Here is a 21,422-nt window from a genome sequence, read left to right as displayed (position 1 = left end):
AGACAAAAATTTCCTACACATTTTGGTGACTCCAGCGTGGACCGCACTTTCTGCGACCTGCAGGTCAGGAGAGTCACACAATAACAGCGGAATCTGTGCTAAAGAGCAGGAAAAGCCACCAGTCTGCTGCCTGAGATAGCTGCCTTTTCTTTTTTTTTTTTTTTTTATTGTTTGTGGAGGAATAGTCACATGGGCCTGCTGCAAGGAAACCAGCTATATCTGCCACAGAACAAGCAAATAATGCTGTTTCTAAAAGGGGAGATGGGCAGACTCGCCCACACACCTCCTGTTAAGTGGCAGCTCACAGTAGTCTACAGTAGGCATGCATCCATCCGTCCATGTGTCTCCCTCGCGAGGAAGATGAAGGGACATGTCATGAGTGAGCCCCTGTCGTTTAAATAGATACTGCAACAGATGAAGGGAAGAAATGGATCTCAAAGAGAGGCTCGAGACTTGACACAGCAGGACATCCAGGCGCGTTACCAAAGAAAGCCTCAGTGTTTACAGCTCCAAACACTTTGTTATAGCGGCTTGTTGCTTGATTGCATAAGCACACAGTATCCTGAAATCTGTCAAAATGAATCGTGTAGGCCTGCGACACCTAGGAAAAAAAAAAAAAGTTGCTCTAGTGTTTGCGCGCCACATGGCTGCGTTTCCTGCCGCAAGACAACACACTCTGGTAGAACTTCTGTTTTTATAGGAAGTGGCACAAGTGAAGATTTAAACTCACAGTTTGGTCCACGCCTACCGTGTTTGTGTATGTGACCCCTCCCCGGGGGGGCCACATTTGCTCAGTGGCTGCAGGTTTTCTTGGAGAGGAAAGTTATTTCTGGTCTACGCGGGTTAGCAGTGATGTCACGAGCGCTTCCTCATCCTCCGGGCTCGGGTCAAGTTTAGCCCCAGAGATTCTCCTGAGTCTTTCCTGTTGTTCTGAGAGAGGTGCGGAGTCGAGCGATGCGGGTGGGGTGGGGTGGGGAGAGGAGGAGGGGGTGTCTGTTGCCACCCTCCCCTTAATACAATGGTGGTTCTTTTGGATGACAGATGCCGCTTAACCCATCCTGACCCAGGGAGCTGCGATGGCTCATCTGAATGACAGGCCCACAGAGGACACACTGACGCTCTGCTGCTCACTGCCTGAGCTGCACAGGACACTGTACCCCCAACAAGGGAAGGAACTGTCTCTTTGGGCAACCCCCACAGTAATATATGTCTAGCTGAGGAAAGCTTAACACTCTGAATTAAGGGTAGAAAAGGGCACCCACTTCTGCTATCTTGTCCTATTGAGTAAAATATTGAGACAAATTGAGTACTAAATCACTGTAGAAAAGAGTGGTATTGTGACAGTGCTTGAAAGCCTGTAGACTCTCCATTGTCATGAAGTCGCCTCAGCAGCAGCAGCAGTAGCTCTGGGCTGCATTTATCATCACTGGGGACTCAGGAGGAAAGAGACCGTGCCATCAGTTTGTCATACTTAACTTGTCTGTCTCCATTTGAGAAGACAGTGTAGACAGAACTAGCAGGCTCTGTATCACAGGGTTATTAGTATTACTGTCAGACAGAACAATATCTTGATGTTGTTGCTGTTGAGCTGCAGAATATTTGCTTCGAATGCTCTTAATTGGGTTTTGGGATACAGCCTAGTCTTTACCCATTTACAAAAAACAAACCCATGAATCCTGATTTCTAAAGCACACAGTGATGCTCACACTTTCAGGTTTCATGGCTAAAATTCTTGTCATGATAGATCCACATGATTTTTGGAATACGGAGGCAGCCCATTAACACGAGTGTGAATTAGCAGCAATAACACAACAGTATTCAGCACATCTGAACAACTTAGCATCCCTCTCCGTCCCCCTCTCACTCCAAGCCTCCCTCAGAACACAGCCACTACCCATCACTGGCTCTGTAACACGAGCTTCTCTTCTCCCAGCTTCAAGAAGTGCGTTTGCATGCGTATATTTGAGTGCCTTGTTCTGACCTGCTTCCAGGTTCAGCCCTTACATAAACCACCACCCCCCTCCCCTCTTTTTTCTCTAGGTGCAAAGCTGAGCACTCTGTCTGCTTCTGTTAAATCAAAGTTTGTGCCATACAGAGCCGGTTATTTCTTTTCAGAACACAGAGCTAAAAAAACAAAAAAAACAAACAAACATATTTTGTCCTCTTCATGATCCACAACACTGAGGAGAAATGTAGCTTGTGCATTATTGAATAGGCTTGAACATTATATACATCCCATCAAATATTTGTTGTGTGTGCGTTGTGGCTGTTGAAGAGAGGCAACACACTGACCTCGCTGAACAAAAGAATTAAAAATATCACTTTTTTACCTTAAATAGCACTTTCCACTGAATGACCATGTCACACTACAGTAGCCGCACATTTACTTTCCATCTTCCCAGTTAAAGTATACCTCTGAGTATTGAAATAATTCATTTGAAAATAGTATATTTGCTGTTTACAAATAAATTAGTGCATTAAACTGCGTCGGTATAGCAGTTTAGAGCATTACACACTCAAGTATGTAAAACTAATATCTAAAAGCTTCAGTCTGACCAAGTGTTCTCCTCTGTCTTTGACACCAGCCGCTAGGTGGCACTGTGTCTGTTTGGTAAAAGTCCTCATGGATACCCCAAAGGTATAGAGCTGTATTAACACCAAATTCTCCCACTTCCCACAGTGTCGAGAAAAGATGATATGGTTTTCTCCTCTGACCAAAGAAACTCTCCATATTTGGTGAATAAAAGTGCGTTTTGTTACCAGCTCGCTCCCTTTGTTCTAAATACCCGCTCGCCTTTGTTATAGTAACCTCACTGTCCTTAAAAATCTAAAGACAAGAAAAACTTCCTTGTCTGTTCACACCGGGATTAAATGCAGGAGGAAGGTCATGTGGAATACATATGTGTGTGCTTTTTTAAACATTTATTGTTCTTTTTGTAAGTTGGTAAGAAACAACAAATGCACTGGATAATTAAAATCCACGAGAAGTACCGTGTCCAAGAGGTGTAAAATATCCCGAACCAAATACATTCATAAGCAAATATGTGAGCTGCACGCGTGAACACACATTCAGAATTACATAACACATAACACGAAATAAATTTCAGATAAGCCTTAAAAACACTGTGTGAAATATAATATGTTTTCTTACTCAGATATGCTCTAATTCTTACAAATGCATTATTCGGATATTTGACGAGGGTAATAACCGCTCATACTATGTTTGTTATGCTGTGACTATTGTCTCAAAACACGAATATGGGCTGTTCTGGCAGTTTTATGTCTTATCTTTGGATATGGCGCTACTTAACCTTACACAGATAGCCTAGGCTGTTGCAGGCCTCTAATTAACCTTTAAAAACAAATCAGCCTTATCTGTTCTTACACAAATGTTGCCTTTTAAAGACTATAATACTAAGAGAACAGTATTGATTATCGGAACCGCGGCCCAATACCGTCCACATAATTTAGTTCAGATAGTCTTTTAAGGGGGATTTTTTTTTAACATGCTGGAATGAGGAGAGTGTGATTGGCCGTCGAGGTGTGGATCGACACTTTATAATATTAGTCTGACTGCCTTTTTATCCTTGCATCGGATTTTTGTCTGTATTTCCGACTAGGCGTCATAAATCAATCTACGGAGCTCAATACCGGGAAGTTTCATTATTCCTGATAGATTTCAGATTGAGATTGTGAATGTTTACGCAGTTGATTACACGTGAGAGCAAATCCAACCTTCGGATTATTACCTCCGCACTAAGGATGTGTGCAAGTTCTTCTCAAATCATGGTAGTCGTTACTATTATTCTAATGTAGGCTAGAAAATCTGTGAACTCCTGCTCACTCGTCTAACCCCTCAGTTGGTGTAACTAGATCCTTTTACAATCAGGCTTTCTGTCATTGCACTCTAGCCTAAACAGTTAAAAGCACGCTGGATACTGCGTGGATCACTCTGTTTAATTCATAAAAAAAAATCTATTTGACCGTGAGTGGAGAGGTCTAAAGGAGCAAACAGAACAGCATTAGGTAGAATTTAACTTCACGCAGTCTTATTCAGTTCATTTTTCCATTCCTTATCAGAATATAATTTTATGGTATACGCCAGTGTGGCAGAAAGTCTCTGTTATTTTTATTAATGTTGTGTTTTTAGCCGCAATATCCCATCTAGTGCATATCCCCACTTGTGCTTTCTTTTGGGGCAAAACATTACTTTTGAAGTCGAATTTACGCACACGCACGAGTTTACAATCGCTTTTACTCTGCGGACCACCTTAACAGCGTTTGTCCCGCCCTCGAAGCTTTCTGTGGTCTCTGTGATTGGCTGAAACCTCGTGGATGGCAGTGGCTGTAGAAATGCAAAACTTGTTGCTGGATCCTCTGGACGCGTTGATCTCACACAGCGCCAAGCGGTAGAGCGGACAGCGAGTGTATCTGTGAATCGCTCCCAAGTGCACTCAGACCACACCAGACAAGACTCGGTAAACGGAGGGGACGCACGCATCAGGATCGAGACACACGGAAAGGACTTTGGGATCGGCGCCTCGCTGCAAAGCGCATGACCGGCAGTGGGTGAAGGATGCTGTCAAGCCACTCCGTAGTTGTGGAGTGCGGGTAGCGCGCGCCGTGCTGCTCCTCCGGGTTTAGGTCGCATAAACAGACGCCCCGGTTCACCCGCGGCTGGGCTGGAGAGTCGTGTTTGTGGACTTTCCATCACACTGGACTTTTGGCTACATGCCTGCTTGGCCGTTTTTGATGTTTTGAAGGACGTCGGTGGGCAGTATTTATTTAAAGAAAGATTTTCTTCACTCAAAGCCTGGACTTTTTTTCTCCCCCACCTTTATTTCCAGCATGGGACCTTATTCAGAAAGTCATTCTGGGACATTTGACATCAGAATGGAATAATGAATTAGCTGAAAGAAGCAGTTATTGCCCGTTTGATTGCTTCGAGTCCTCTGCGCTCACCCTTTAGTTTGTAAGCGAGCTGTATTTGTGCCATGTTCGCCCCGAAGAAATGCGCGCAGAAAAACTTCGGAATGCCATAGGTCGCTCGTGTAGCAAGTTTACTAGACGGATTTTCTATTCGTTTGTTTAATCAAAGAGAGAAGTAGTGTGCTGCATTCACACGGGAACAGGGACACAGTTTACGTGCGTATTTGGACACAGTCTGTCCCTTCTCTGCGTCCTTGGAGAAGTTGGATAAATATTCACAGCAATGAGAACCTATTTGGTGAGTTTTGACATTTAAATGAGATAAATTGTCATAATCAGTAGATTCGAAAAATATCTGAATAGTTCTTCTGTATCTTTTTTTCTTTTACTTTTTTTTTTCCCTTTTGGGGACAGACGGAAAAATAGACAGTGTGCCGATGTCTGGCAAACTGGCCGTCATGTGGGATTGATTGCAGGGGAGTATGTTTGGGCTGGAGCAGTTTGGTTCTCAAATTAATAGCAGAAACCCTGGCCAGTCAGAGAGAAACATAAACCAACAGAGACTGAACATGGGCTCCCATTATAAAGGCCCCGGTTTTCATGCTGGAGGCCCGCCGGGAGCCGTTGAACCCGGCATGGGCCCTCTGAGCGAGCCGCAAATGCTCGGGCTCAATATGAACATGAATGGTGAGCAGTACGGGAGCTTTCACCCGCGGGGACACTCAGACATGCATGCAGGCAGTGGACTTCAGCAGCAGCAGGGGCAAGGACCAATGCATGGATTTTTTAACAACCAGCAACCTCATCAAGGACATCCTCACGGGCATCAACCCCACCCCCACCAACATCACCCCCATTTCGGTGGGAATTTTGGAGGCCCAGAGCCAGGGTCATCATGCCTGCATGGCGGCAGGCTGATGGGCTACAACAACAATAACGGCATGGGACCACAGCAGGGCTTTGGAGAAGGATTTGATCCTCTTGCTGAGGGACAGACGGGGGATGGCTTTCCCCAGCAGCAGCAACAGCAACCACAGCAGCGGCCTGGTAACATGCCTGACTTTCAACATCATGGCCCTCCAAGTGGGAACCACGCTGTCCCTGCTCCCTGTCTCCCCCTGGACCAGTCACCTAATAGAGCAGCATCCTTTCACGGTCTTCCTTCTTCCTCATCCTCCTCATCTGAGTCTCATGGTTTGGAGCCTCGGCGGCTGCCAAACCAAGGAGCCGTAGAGGGATTAGAATATAACTTTCCAAGTGAACCTCCATCTGGACATTTTGATGTACCTGTATTTTCTCCTTCAGAATCAGAATCTCAGTTACCACATTTTGGGCCAGGAAGACCAGTTCCCGGTGGGAATTTCCCAGGGAACGCTGGCATGCCACGGACACCAGGTATGCAGGGCATCTCTAAGGGACACCCGCCACCACCCCAGCCCCAGCAGCCTCAGCACGGAGTGTTTTTTGAACGTTTTGGAAATGGCCGGAAAGTGCCCGTGGGAATGGAGCCTGGGGTCAATCCAAGACATCCTCTCATGCAGCAACAACAACAGGCTGGCTTGATAGCCAGACAGAACTCATGCCCCCCTGGCCTCCCTCGACCCCCTCAGGCTGAGCCCGGCACTACTAACCCTAACATTCTGGATGGAGGGGTCATGATGCCTGGCCAACACAACCAGTTTGAATATCCCATTCACAGACTGGAAAATAGGGGCCTGCACCCCTACGGGGACCCCATGTTTAATATGCAACAGCCAGCTCCTCCTCCCTCCCAACAGCCTGCAAATCAGAGGCTCCAACACTTTGACTCTCCTTATATGAACATGGCGAAAAGGCCTAGATTTGACTTTCCTAATGCACATGGCGGCGAGGGCTGGTGTGGCAGTATGGACAACCACCTCTCTCCATCTGCCTACCCCGGCCTTCCTGGAGAGTTCACCCCACCCGTGAATGAAGGTTTTGGACCAGGTCCGCTGCAGCATCCAGGGCCCGAGCAGCAGTCTCTGCAGCAGCGCCAGAATGCAGCTATGATGATAAAGCAGATGGCCTCTCGCAACCAGCAGCAAAGAATGAGGCAGCCGAGTCTACAGCAGTTGGGTCACCATGGCGATGTACCTCCAGGCCCAATGGTTCACGGAGGCCCAGTCGGGAACATGCCTCATCCTGGCTTTGACAGGGAGAATGGTGGCAGGATGCCCAACATTGATGGGCAAAATCCTCATGTAACTCAGGAGAACTCCTGGTTTCAGGGGTCCCACCCACCAGGAGAAATGATGTCACGGCGTATGGGTGGAGCGGGTAATGAGTCAGGGCCTCATGACATGGGGCTGCAGCAGAACGGCGCTGGGATAATGTTTAGGCCGGGGATCGGCATGCAGGAGCCCATGAGAATACCAGGAGATGGACATGTGCAGAACCTTCATTCCCCAGGCATGCACTCACAGTTCAGTGGCAACATGGGTAACCTCACACAAATGCAGTCTCCGGGAGCAGGAGCAGGACATCCAAATGCACCAGCAGAGAGACGGCCAGCTGACTTCCCCGCACCTTCAATGGGAGCACAGCCAGCTTTTCCCTATGGGGGGGCTAACCGTCAGGGGCCGGCTCACAGTGCTCCCCAGGGGGTGAGCACCTCACCTGGCAACTACCCTCCTCAGTCTGAGTTCCCCCCAGGCCAGCGGTCGTCTGTTAGTAAGCTTGGAAATCTGTCCCTTGGGAACTTCAGCAAAACCAGCTCTAAAGACAGTGTTTTCGGCCAGAGCTGCCTAGCGGCCCTTTCTACAGCCTGCCAGAACATGATCGCTAGCCTAGGGGCCCCCAATCTTAACGTAACATTCAACAAGAAGAACCAAAATGAGGGCAAGCGAAAACTGAGTCAGACTGAGCAGGACATTAATAGCAGCACATCTAATGGGACTGGCAGTGCTGGTCCTGAATATTTTCAGAGCAGCACTTCCCAGAACAGCCAGATGCCTGGCACTGGGAATAGCAACTCTAAGCCTGCAAGTCAAAGCCAGACGGTGCAGGGGGAAGCCAGTGCCCTCTCCCCAAATTACAACATGGACGCTACCCCGTGCAGTGAGGGGAAGGCAACAACAGGGAGTGGGAGAGGGAGAGGGAGGAGAAAAAGAGACAGTGGACATGTGAGCCCTGGAATTTTTTTTTCCTCTGATAATAGTAACCCTGTTGTAAGTCCAGGCCAGCAGACCCCCTCGGCTGGCGTTGGGGAGAGGGGTGGGGGCACGCCCCATGAGAAACAACTCCAATCGCCCTCTTGGGGGAAAGGAGGTGACCTAATGTTGGGGGACCAGGCTGACCTTATGTCTTCTTTAGACAGTGGCATTCAAAGTGTTGCCAAGTCTGACAGCAGCTCACCAAGAGTGGACTTTTCTGAAGATGTCAGCACCCACTATGGCAATGAGGATGAGGTGTCCTCCAGCTCAGACACAGGAGGGGCCTCAGCCAGCAAACCTAATCGCAGCCCTATAATCACCGGCTCACCCAAAATGCAGAGGAGTGACCACGGGTTGATAAATGGACAAAAGCCCCTTGGCATGGGCATTAACAATCATACTACCTCGACGCCAGACACCTATGGACTGAATGCTGGTGTGGGCACAGGGGCCAGTGGGGTCAGCCACCCGGGCACTCCTGGGGTGGAACAGGTACGCACACCATCCAGCACCTCTGGCCAGGAAGAAATCCATCCTCTGGAGATTCTGCAGGCCCAAATCCAGCTACAGCGGCAGCAGTTCAGTATCTCTGAAGACCAGCCCCTGGCCATGAAGACAGGCAAAAAGAATGGCGACTGTCCCTCACAGAACGGAGACAATGAGCTGGCGAGCTGCAGCCCGGATGCTGGGAAGGGCTCAATGGGCACTATTGACCTTGACACCCTCATGGCAGAGCAGCACGCCACCTGGTACGTGCCCAGTGACAAGGTTATGATGGACGGGTCAGAGGATGACAAGGCCACGGGACCCTGGGAAAAAAATAAGAGCCAGAACAGCAGTAAAGAAGGTAAATGAAACAGTCTCTTTCTTTAAGTTTTAATTAATCTCTTTCACCCTCGTCACAGTCTCTCTCATATGCCACTCACATTACATCAGCAGAGCATGAATATACAAATGAACAGATTTTCTTTCTTAAATGTCATTTATTTATTTTTTAAATCTGAAATGCAGTGATAACACCACCAGTATAAATATGTAAAATTATCAGGTGACACTTACAAGAGACAACGTTTTGTCCACATTGCGCAGGCAGGAAGCAGCATCTCCGTTTAACTGGGGCCTTTGAGTTTTAGAGGTTTAACGTTTATAGGAGGATACTAAATTTAATAGTAGAGCCATTCATAGTCTTGAAAAGAGAGAAAGACAAAGAAAAAATATTTTCTTTTTTGAATTGGGTCTGTAGTACGAAATGTAAAAAATAAAAACACACACACACACACACACACACACACACTAGTATATATCTATATAAGAACCGAAATAACAATAGGCAAAATAAACGTGCATCCATGCAAAGTATTTTATAGGGTTCTTCAGTCCAGAGGCACTTCAAAAGAGCAGCTCAAGAAAAGTAAACATTTCCTGTGGCTCTTTATCTCGGTTTTCAGGGTGAACAACTACATTGTAAGATTAATAGCTTTCTGAGGATATGCGTTTTCGCAGCGGGGTTTCCCCCTCGCCTTGTTACGTGTTTGTTTTTGTTATTACCATGAGATAATACTGAGCTGCTGAAAGAGGATTTTTTTTTTAAACATTTGTTGGACGGGAGATTAGATAGCATGGTGATATTAATGCCATTCACTTTCAGTTTTGTTTTACGTGGGAAATGGAAATGGCGAAAAAGATGAAAGAGTTAATTTTTTTTTTAATTGTTAAATGTTTGTTTCGTCTTGCTCCCTGTCCCTTTTGACTAATGTAAAATAACTGTCTCACACAGTCAAAGTAGAAATATTTTTACTATTTACAGCACTTTATTTTGGTTGGTTTGTTTTTGAATGAAATTGGAAAAAGAAACTGACTCTAAGGCACAGAATCATTTTTTTTAAACTGCAGTCGTAGTTTATGAATACAGTGCGATTTTTATCTTCTTTATTATCATTATTAATAATATTTTTTTGTATTTTTTTGTATTTTTTAGTGTCTCTAAATAAAAATTGCAGACAAATAAATATATTATTTAGCTGTTAGAGCTATAATAATATTATTAATATTAATAATATTAATAAAATACATTTATTTTAAAAAGCTAAATTTATGATGCTTCAATATGATTTATCATCACGTGCTTTAGTCATAATCACGTCGTTTTTGCAGTGTAACTGCATCATTAAGAGAAGCTTTGTGTATTATAATATGTTACTTTAATTATTGGTGTTATATTTATTGCTTTTTTTACTTGTCTATTCATTCTCATTTTATTTTCCTTTTCGTGTGGGCTCTTTAGTCGCTCATTTCAAACCACAGCGTTGTACGGAGGCGTCTGTCGGTGTTAGCAGACGGACAAGCTTTTAAATGGTTGAACACTGGCGGGTTTGCGCTGAAAGGCCCCTGCATCTTTTGATATATAATAATAATATGGATAGGTTATATAATTGCGCGAGTGGCTTCGCGCGTCTCGAACGCCTCTTTGTTCTGATCGGCGCGAGCGCAGAGAGAGGGGCGGGGACGCGCATCGCGCGGACTCTGGAGTCCAGGCACACTTGTTTATGAAACTGAGCACAGGACGTCTCGCTGTAGCAGTGGTGGCATTACATCTAAAAAGCACTCTGACTCACCATTTAGGTTTTTTTGTGCTCACCCGGTCACAAAGTAACTGTAACAAGCGGTGTGCTGCATATTAATGTGATCCAGAATCAGCCAAACTGGTGCATTGCTGCTCACCTATCCCTGTGCTTCCTCTTAATTAAAGAGGCTTCTGTTGTCAGAGATTTATAAATGGTAACTCATTTTGATTATAATTACTGAGCAAATCTAACAATGATGAGCAGTCAGCCACACTCATCCTGCTGCATTTACTATTTTAATTCCTCTGGCGCTGATGGCACATTTAAAAAATTTTCAATAGGCAAAAATCAGTAATTTAAGGCAGAATAGTCCTCCTCTCCTTCCTCTCTCCTCTCCTTCCTCTCCTCCTCTTCTCTCCTTTCCTCTTTCAGCCCTCCCTGCATGGACACAAGGCATGCAGCTCTGGAGCGATCGATAGCTAGTTAGCACAAATCACGGCTCCTGACAGTTTCTCATTTGAGTGCTTCAGACAGCAAAGATGAAAAAAGGGTGGAGGTGTATTTGAGAGGGGGGAGGGGGATTTTAAGATTGAATCTGATGCTTAGGCTACACAGAAGGGAGCAAAATAACATAATAATTTAAGATAAGTCATAGCCCACAGTGTAGTTCCATAACATCCCACAGGCTTTTCACACTGCAAAAAATATCCATCTCCACCACTGAGTCGAGTTATAAGTCCTCAGCCTTGTAAACAAAAATCTGCCACTGGCAAGATAATGCCAGTGACACTAATGTAAAATAAATCAAGGCGATTCTTTAGTCCATTAGGCTTAACGAAATTTAACTGGGTCATAGAAAAATGACCATTTTAATTAGGAAGAACTTAATTCGTGTAATTCCAGTAAAAATGATTCTTCCTCACGTATTGGGATATTTTAACGAATGTTCAAAGACGACATGACTTGTTAAGATATTTCTACGCTGTGGAACTATAACTGTCATGTGAGTCGTACGTCCTGGCTAAAAAGAATTGCAGCCATGTTACATTTTTTTCCTTGCAGGTCAAATAGTTCTCTTTCTGACCCCTTCCAAAAAAACACACTTCTTTCCTCACCACAGCATATACACACAGCAAATGTCTTAGTATTTGTTTGGAATTATGCATAGATTCTTTTTATTCTTGTGTCAAATCAAAAACTTCAGTAATGATGAACAGAAATAAATAAAAGCCTTGTTTTAAAGGTGAAAAAAATGCTTTGAAATTTAGTTCAGTTGTCTGGCATTCATCTTTTCTGAGAATGTATCTCTATATGAAAAATGGCTTATTTCTAGAGAAACTTTAGGCTTTGTGCTCAAAGTGTTTTTACTCAATTGTGTCAAGAAATTTACCTTGAGAAGTGGACCAGGTGAATGAGCAGGCTGTGTGTACTTTGGATATCTGTATCTGATGAGGTGAGACTGACCAGCGTTGGGGGTCAAGGATCACTTTGGTTCCTTTAAAGTTGAAGCTTTTCAATCTCTGATCACCATTTCACTCAAATGTAAAGTAGGGAAGTGTAGATTAATTGCTGTTGCCGTGTGTATTTGTCTTTCACGAGGATTTCAGGAACTATATATCTTGCTATGCTTTAAATAAGACCCAGTGCTGATATTTACAAGCAGTGTGTAACTTACTGGATGCTTGAGTGTGCAGATAAAAGCTAAACTGTGCTTACAGGAACTGTATTCTGAGTGCTGATATCTGTGCATCCCGGCTCACATCTCTGTGGTCCCTCTGTGCCTGTTAAAGTGATGCGTGTGGCAGTAATGTCCCCCACTGGACCCCATACTTGGCCTCCTATCTAAGTGACGTTGTGCAGCGCGAGTCTTTCGCCCAGGCAGAGCAATACCAGTTGCTATAAGCCCCGTGGCCTGCAGAGTCTGGTGTGCTGCTCGGCTTCCCCGAACTCTCAAGGAGGTTTAGCAAGGAGGAAGAAGTTTTTAGGTGTACACGACCAACTTTCCCATGTCAGTTAATGTTATTTCTCCTTTTTCTAAAAGCATTTTTTTTTTACGCTCTTCCTCTTCCCTTCTCTTCTGTATATCTTTGCCAGAAGCTGACCGCTCATTTGGAAAGTCGTGCATAGTCAAGATAACAGGCGAGCAGCAGGCGTAGGAAGTGATTCAGTTATTTTTATTTTTACTTTTCACTGTTTTTTTTTTTTTTTTTGGCCCGTACACAGTTTTTTTTTTTTTTCACACTTCACAGTTGACCTCATAGAATAGTTTTCACTCTTCACGCTCAGTAGTCAGTCCTTAAACAGCTTTAATAATGATCAAATCTGTCACTCTGACTTTGACAGCTTTGAAAAGAAGGAGCTTTCGTCTTATCACACCTATGAGAAAGTACTTAAAGCACAAAAAAGGAGGCTGTATTGATAGCATGGAGAACAATCCTGTGAGACTACCTGGCTTTGACATTTCAGTACGACAACAGCTCCTCAAATCACACCAGTAATTTGTGCTTCCTTTTTCTAAAATAGAAGAAAGTGATTGGCACGTGCTTGAAATGTGGAGGGGGGAGGGAAAAAAACCCAGCTTGGGGCAGTCTGTGTTCTTTACCTGTCATTACAAGGTGTTTTATATCGACTTTTTTTTTTTCCCAACAACACTCCTCCACCAGGCCTCGCCCGCACACTTCTGCACTTCATCATTATGATAATCATAGCAATTAGCATTGTTAATATTGTTTTCCGAAAGTCATAATTCATCTTCCAGTGACTACTTCAAGCTGACTTGGTTATTGACAGGTTCATCCAAGCTGTAAAGGACGGTTAGTTTTTAGCAGCACAGATGTGTTAATGTAAGAAAAGGGCAACACTTGAAAATGTCTGTAGTGTGGACATAAAAAACAAACAAACAATTGCATTAAAATATTTTAATGTCAAAAAAAATTTCACTCCTTTAGCGTGTGCGTGTGTGTGCGCGCGCTGGCACTGCAACTTGCATATGCATTTGCCTGCTGTGGACATAAAGTTTGATTTATTTAGACTCAGTGTCATGCCCACGGCTTCATCCTCAGATCTCAGGTGTCTCTGCCGTTGGAGCGCGTGCACACTGATTCCTAACATGCTGAAAACATTTAAGAGTATTTACTCTGAGTGTAAAGTATACAGTATCGAAATGCATCCGTCTTTATATTTAAAGCGTCTAGATTTAGGACACTTTCTGAGAGTCATCTGTTTGTTTGCGTGCGACGTGCGCGTGGTTTTCATGTTCCTTGGGATTTTTGCAAGACAGTCAAAGGAAGCCTATTAAAGACGCGTGCTGGTGACTGATGAAGAGAGAGTGAGAGAAAAAGACGAACCAAGGTGTCAAGACTTTTTTTTTGCATTGCTGGAGTTTCAACTCTTCAAAATAGAACCTCCATCCGGTGTTTTGTTTTCCCTGGGGAAAGGTGTTAGAATAAAATGAAACTTGTCTCAGCATGTGGTAAATATTCTCCTTGGAAGCAGCAAGGAATGGAAAGCTGATTATACCTAGGAGATGCACAGAGGGAGGAGTTCCAAGCATTTGAATGTGGGTGCAAGTGGCAAGCCTCCAAAAATGTCCACGTGTCTTGTTTAGCGACACAGGGGTCCAAAGAAGACACACACATTTAAAAAAAACCAAATCCCAAAAATCAGTTTGATGCAAAGGTCCCGAAAGATGTCCTGGGTTCATGTATTCCCTGTTATTCAAGTGCAGCTTTTTAAAAAGTGTGTGTGTGTTTTACTTTCTTTTCTTTTTTTCAGAGGTGTAGATGTTGTCATGCTGCCAGCAGCGGTTATGTTATGTGCCATACAGGTAGTCGTCAGGCAGTGTTTAATTTGTATTGAGGAACTGACAAATGAGTTATGACACTGGAGCTGTTTCTCTTGGGAGACAGAAGTAGAAACCGATGGCGGGCAAGAGAAACTAAGAGAGATAGAGAGAAGTTTTTTTGTGTGTGTGTGTTGGGTTTTTTTTCCCCCTTAAAAGAACATCTGTGGTTTCGCTCACGAGGTGAGTGAGGAGGTAATAGCTACCATTTGCATTTATGGAAGAGAAAATAATTCAATTTTTCCATCACTTTCATGCACCACAACCATTGTTCATTCTAGTCTGTGTGTAGGAGTTTTTTTCAGTTTTTTCAGTGTAGCTGTGTATCTATAGCTCTTCAAATATGTCTGCCCATAAAACTGTCACTACTTAACACCAATTAGAAAAATACTAAATAAACAGTAAAATATTGTATATTTTACTGTTTACACTGTACATGTTGTTTTGGGGGGTTTTTTGTTTTGTTTTTGTGTGTGTGGCAGGTTGTGGTGAAAAATGAAATTAGGCACATTATTGTTTTAGCTCAAAACAAAAACCAAAGGCATGCGAAACATCCTCGAGTAGCCTTTGTTTTCATGTGTGCGCGAACCCTTCCGAAAAGACCGAAGCGTGCAGTGCTGTGCTGTGAAACAAAATAGAGACAGTGAAGTAGATCAATATGTCACTGACTTGGATGACATGTTGGACAGGTCCTGGACATGGTTGTGAGTTATGAAGGAGGCACTAAATCACTTCCCATGTTCTGATTTGTGTCTGGTTTCCTAAGCACTTCTTGTGGCCAGAGGCAGAGGTGTGCGTGTGTGCGTGCGTTTGTGTGGGTATGAGTCTGAGGAGATGGCAATGGGTGTGTTGTTGGAGAGAAGGTAACAAATGCTGGGGGCAGAGCCTGCCTGGGCAAGTTTTTCTCTCTTTCTTTTTTTCCCCCCACTTTATGTTTCAGGCCAGAGAACAGAGAGGAAATTCAAACCAAAATAACCCCTGTGCCCTTGCCTGAGAAATGTGCCCCTGCTCCCCGCAGATATCCTCTCTGCTCTGAGGGAAAGGTCACACTTCGGCAGTTGGGTGGAGATGAGGGGGAGTTTGCAGGCAGCCCCCCTGGTGCATGGATACCTGGGACAGTACCTTTGTTAGCCCCACCGTTCTTTATTAAGGCTTGCCTCAACATATTTCTTTGTGTTTAGGGATATTATTTGGCTTAACCGCTTCAGATCATTTTTGGCATGTTCTGAGGTTTCACTGAAACCATATAATGAAGATTGCAAACTGTTCTGCTTATCTTTGGTTATGTCTGACTCCTGAAGAGATGCAAAACTTTTACTCTTGCCCTTCTTTTCCTGTGGCTTTTTCTCTGTGGATTGTAACGGGTGTTTTGTGCTGACAAAGACAGACTCCTCACACAACACCATAGTGTTAGTTGTTATGCTAAAGGAATCTGACCTGATGTCAAACACTGTCATAGGAGCGGAGGCCTTTGGGTGTGTGTTTTTTTTTTCGTTTTTTTTTCCTTTCGCAGCAAGTGGAGCATTCTGATTGGTCTGGTTTGTGTTCAGAGAGGATGGGGTCACGGCCTCAGGAGCGTGAGGTTAAAGGTGAAGTGTCGTCATGGAAGTCTAGAGCTCGGGATTAAAAAAAAAAAAAAAAAAAAAAAAGGGGGTTGCACATGCGTGCCGCATGACATCCTGAGTCCTGGGAAATGTGTGTGATGGAAGACCAAAAAGGAGGCTTTTTATAGATTCAAATATGTGGCATGCATTGATTTTTATTTATTTTTCTTTCTATCAGTTAATTTAAAAAAAAAAAGAAGCAAAACGTGCGTCAGTGTCAGTCGTCATTATTTTTAAGAGCAATTGAAAAAAAATTAATTGCCGCTGTAATACTTATTATTTAATGGGTAGAGGATACAGACTCGGAGCAGCCATTGTTTACCTTCCTGCGTTGCTTCTGGTGTGTTGAGTGTGTGCGGCATGACATGTAAACCCGTGTCAGGCCGTCAGCTCCCAGACACATTGGTGTCATCCAGACAACCAGAGCTGTGCGCTGTGCTCCCTGCCTTCATGGCATTCGAGCTCTACTCATCTCTGTAAATTGTTTCTGGCTGTGTCTGTGAGACAGCTCCACAACCCTGCTGCTGCTGTGCCTGCATTTGTGTGTGTGTCTGTGTGTGTGTGTGGGAACATCATCACCAGGCACCAAATAAAAATGTACCGCACTTGGGGTAAGAGATATGGTGATATAAGAGCATCACGTTAAATTCAGTGCCTACTTAACACATCACTTTGGTAATCTTTTGTGGCTGTAATGTGGTTAAGGATATTTAGGTGTATTTGTGGCTCGGCGCAGCTGCTTGTGCCGTTTCCGTTTTATTAGGTATTTTCCCCGCTTGCTTGTTGAAGCTAAGCACTTGTTCTCTTCAGATGAATAGGCTATTATTGAGATATTACCGTGGATATGAATTCTACCTTCGTCAGTGAACAACCATAACAAGATAGATCTTATTGAGGGAGGGGGGGGGTTAGAAAAAAAAAGATTTTCCTGCTTGTAAAATGTCATGGTGATTTGGGATTTAGTCTGGTGTGATTTAGAATTTCACACCGCCGTTTCCACCTTTTGAACAAATCCGTCGGCATGGATAATGCTTGCGATTTAAACGTAGTGTCAGGATTTTTTTTTTAACCCCCCCAACCCATAAAATCACAGTCTCTCTCATAATACTCATACTGACTAATATATTTGATCATGTGGTGGTCAAGTGTTTGTGTGTTGGATTTTGCATATGTTTTTAATGCTAAATGGCAATCATCCCATTTTTTTCTCCTGTGTTTGGTAGTATTTTTATGCTTGTATATGTGTAAAATAAACTGTGAGAATATAGAAAGGATGCATTTGTGTTTGTGGGAAATATCCATTTTGTTGTATTAGACTATGCATACATTTTTTTGTGTATTTTCCACCTTTGTCCTTGTGTTGAAGCTGAGTAATGTGTGTAGCCGGGCTCGTGTGTGTGTGTCTTTCTGCGTGCACGTCCATATGTAGTCAGGCGTATGTGTGTGCACGTGGAGCAGCAGCTGAGGGCTTGTGTGAGTATGGCAGTGGCAGCAGCGGTTGGCGTGTTGTGTGTGGGGTTTTTTTTTTCTTTTTGGGTGCGTGTGTTGTCAGTTTGCTGTGTGTCAGCAGTGAGCCACGGGAACGCTTGGCTGCCTATTCAGGCCGGTGCGGACCCTGCTGTGCCCAGCTAGCATGAGCTGCTGGCGGGTGCTGGAGGGCACAGTGCTGGGAAGAGGGAGTGTGAGTGGTTACGGTGGAGAGGGGGGGGGGGATACTGGCAGGGGGTTGGGGATCAGCCGTGCTGAGGTGTATGACTGGACCCTCTGGCAAATGTGAGATCTTGTCACAACCGCCACCAACACCGCTCTAAATCCTCATTTCTCCCTTACCCCCTGCACCCTCAGCCTCCACTTACACCACGTCTCTAGTCCTTGGGAGGGAGATGGAGACAGAGAGACAGAGAGAAGAGCTCACAGAGACCGGCAGTCAGAGATGCAGATGAAATGGAGAACAACGGGGAGGCTTGGCTGCCTGACCTTTCACCAAATCCCCCCACTTTTCCATTCCAGTGGTCGCAGCCCAGACGGGCTGGGGGGCAAGCCTGCCTGAGCGCCTGCATGTCTTCCTGCCTTTCTTGGTTGTCCTAGCTGCATGGTCTTAACTTCTCTCTGCCTGCATTTTGTAAACTCCCTGCTGCCTAAGCCTTTTGTGAGGGCAGAGAGGAAGGGAGATGGAAACGGTAAGCAAAGCAAAAATAAAACATGGTTAAGAAGCAAAGGAGGATGAGCAAAAAGAGAACACAGGGTTAGGGATGAGAAAGGGGCTGGCGCGATGCTTCTCTTTTCTCCTAGGTGAGCGCTAGCCTGACTGGTGCGTTGTGATCTGCAGCCTCTGTGCCCAGACTGTCGTCTATCACAGCCTCTCCTTTCTCTGACGCATGTAACTCAGCTTGTCAGCGCTGTTTTCCACCTGTCTCTACACTCAGACATCTAGTTGTCCCTGCACCTCAAAGGTCTTCGTCTTCGTGCAGCACACCGATCCGTTTCAACCATCCGCACAGAGTATGTTTTGTGTGGGGAGGAGATGGGAGATTAATCGGACTGATTTAAGTGAAGGATCCTTAACATCTTTATACGCATTTTCTCTTTGCTCTGGGCTCGCTTGGAGGCAGAGCCCAAAACACAGGATGCAACACTTGTGTCATAACACCTAGCCCTAGCACTAACTCTTTGCTAGTGTTTGTCTTATTTTAGTTTTTTTATGTGCCTGCTTCCAAACTTTTCCTAATTTCTGGCCTCTTTTCTCTCTGATTGCTACAGTCTGCATCTTGGCAGATATGTTTGATGAATTGTGATGTGCCACATTTAAATGAAAAAAAAATCTTCTCTTGGCTAATTTTTCCACTGAACAGAACAAAGAGGGTTTTATATATATATATTTGTTTTATTTATTAATTCTTTTACAAAACATGTGACATAATCAGCCAGGATATGGATTCTCCCGAGGCTTTGTGCAACCATTTATTATGACACTTCACACATTGGTGACACAGGGTCGATACTGGGGCACGATCATTATACCAGTAAATTGGGTCAAGCAGGGCTAAAGGACAGGTGTCTCGGTACCCTCTGGCCCACTGACCAGAGGTCATTAGGAGGGTTCCAGATTTGTGCGCCTGGTCGCGTCCAAAATATATGCGCTTACATTTAACGTACGCCCGTGTTTTCACGTGTTTATATCAAGTGACAGGAGGCGGATGCGAGGAGAGGGGAGCTTTTGCTTGTATCCTCCTATTCGGGTCTTATTGATGGGTGGTGGAATAATGTTGAATTAATTTCACAGTGCAGATTTAGAGTGGGATGTGAAGATGACACTTGTTTAATTAAAAGTGTGTACTTTAAATGGTTCGTCTGAATCGGAGAATGCCAACTGCTTGAAGTTGTTTTTTCCATTTTTCTGCTGTCTTAATTAACCGCTTCCTCTCTGTTGTTGTCTGTCTGCAGAATCTGAGCTCACCCAGAGTAAGGCTGGAGCCGGAGCCCCGGGGGCTGTAGGAGGTGGGAGCAGTGGAGGAAACCACCTGCAGTGCCTGTCTGTCCACTGCACAGACGAGCTCGGGGACAGTAAAGGCCGAGGGGGGCCCGTCTCGTCGTGGCGCTCTCTCCACTCTGATATCTCAAACCGATTTGGGACGTTTGTGGCGGCACTAACTTGAGGGGGGAAAAGAAGAGAAGAAGACGACGACCCAGCAGGACGAATTAAAGAAGATCAGAAAATATCAAGAAAGAGAGATTCAGAGACATTTAACCACGATAAGGATGCGACTATGTTAATTTGTGGATGGAACGACTGTGTGCCGCTCTTGCCTGTTCAGGGAGAGAAAGACATTTACACTCACAAATGCAACACAAATACAGCTACACACACTCACACGTGCACGCACATACACACACACACACACATGCTCACAGACACTCGAACACCATGTTTTGTTTTCTGATACATGCAGTCACACTTAAGAAAACTCTCACCAACTGCTGGACAATAACAGCACGGGGCTCTACTCGACGACGCCCACATCTGGAAAACCTCAAATCATTTATTTTTCTTTTCTTTTCTTGGTTGAAGAAAAATAAGAAATGTTAAAGGAGTTAAAGGAGGAGAACGCAAAAACGAGAAGCATAACAAGAGAGGTGAAGTTGTCATTGGCTTTGATTGTATACCAGTGTTTAGTCTTATGACTTATATTACTGTCTGTTCTTAAACTTAGCTACGATTGCCTTTGTAATGTGTATGGCAACTTCGGCATATGTCAGTCAAAACTCTGCCCCCCCCAAAATAAAAAAAAAATTTAAAAAAAAAATCAAATCCTGGCCTTTGACTCCTGCATTACAATTAAATATGGCCCACTGGTTCAGAAACGCCCCAAATACTAAAAAGGAGAACGAGAGGAAGGCAGGATGAGGAGGGATTACGCTTGAATGTAACTCAGCAATTTTCCTTGTGAACACAAAGTTGTTCCTCTTTGTCAACGCGAAATTTAACCTTTATCGTTTGCTGCTCTAAATCATAAGATTTGTTGTAGCTCTCTATTATTTGTGTTTCTGAGAATGTCTTTCCCTCATTCTATTCTATTCTATACTTTTTTTTCTGCTTTTCTCTTCTGTAGATCTTGTGAGCTCAACCACTTGTATACAACTCAGCCAATGGAAACTAAAAAGAGAAAAAAATGGAGGTCAAGGGACTGATAAATAAGGGAATTGAAAAAAAGATTATTGGTATTGCACATGTATAATAAGAGAAAATTTGCTGTGTGTTAGGCAATCTTGTAATCTTTAAATAAAGCTTCTGTTGAATTTGAATTTCTCAAACAATAGATGGAGGACTGTGACGGCAATTTAAAAACTGATTTTTTTTTGTTTTCTTTTTTTAATAATATGTAAAGTGCAGTCGTCTGTTTTCCTGCATATTGTATATATCTGTATATGTTTTATTGAGTAACTGAATAACAATAAATATGACGTTAAAGGTGGCCTTGGTGTTTTCATTTTGTTTGTTTTTTCTAAGAGTACCCCCCCCCAAACACACACACACACACACTCACACACACTAAATACAAGAACAAGCTAAACACAGATTGTCTATTTAATGAATAATAAATACTGTGAAATACCGTGTGTGTATTCTGAAGATCAGGGAAATCTAGAGTATATTCCAAGCGACAGATATGACAGGAAAGTTGTGGACTGATGCATAACACCTGACAAGCGTGCTGGAACCTGTGTCATATTAAAGCCCGAAGCAGGCGCATGAGAAATGCTGGAAAATGTGGCTTCCTGGTGGATTTAGAAGCCGAGACAATTCATTTCA

General features: G+C 44.1%; 1 protein-coding gene across 2 annotated transcripts; it reads left to right on the top strand.

Annotated features, from left to right (window-relative positions):
• Window positions 1–4,381: 4,381 nt before the first annotated feature.
• mn1b (meningioma 1b) lies at window positions 4,382–21,084 on the top strand. 2 transcript variants are annotated; one of them, XM_039620692.1, is made up of 3 exons: window positions 4,382–5,227; window positions 5,344–8,949; window positions 19,556–21,084. In XM_039620692.1, exons 2-3 carry the CDS (start codon window positions 5,412–5,414, stop codon window positions 19,765–19,767), a joined length of 3,750 nt encoding a protein of 1,249 aa, XP_039476626.1. In that variant the 5' UTR covers window positions 4,382–5,227; window positions 5,344–5,411; the 3' UTR covers window positions 19,768–21,084. The 2 variants fall into 2 exon arrangements, with proteins under 2 accessions (XP_039476626.1, XP_031600282.2); XM_031744422.2 differs by having other exon boundaries at window positions 4,382–8,949.
• Window positions 21,085–21,422: the final 338 nt, after the last annotated feature.

Source organism: Oreochromis aureus, linkage group 12 (genome assembly GCF_013358895.1).
Source record: "Oreochromis aureus strain Israel breed Guangdong linkage group 12, ZZ_aureus, whole genome shotgun sequence".
In the NCBI taxonomy this organism is placed as follows: domain Eukaryota; kingdom Metazoa; phylum Chordata; class Actinopteri; order Cichliformes; family Cichlidae; genus Oreochromis; species Oreochromis aureus.
Note: the sequence above shows the minus strand (reverse complement) of the source record. Positions and strands in the feature narration are given on the sequence as shown.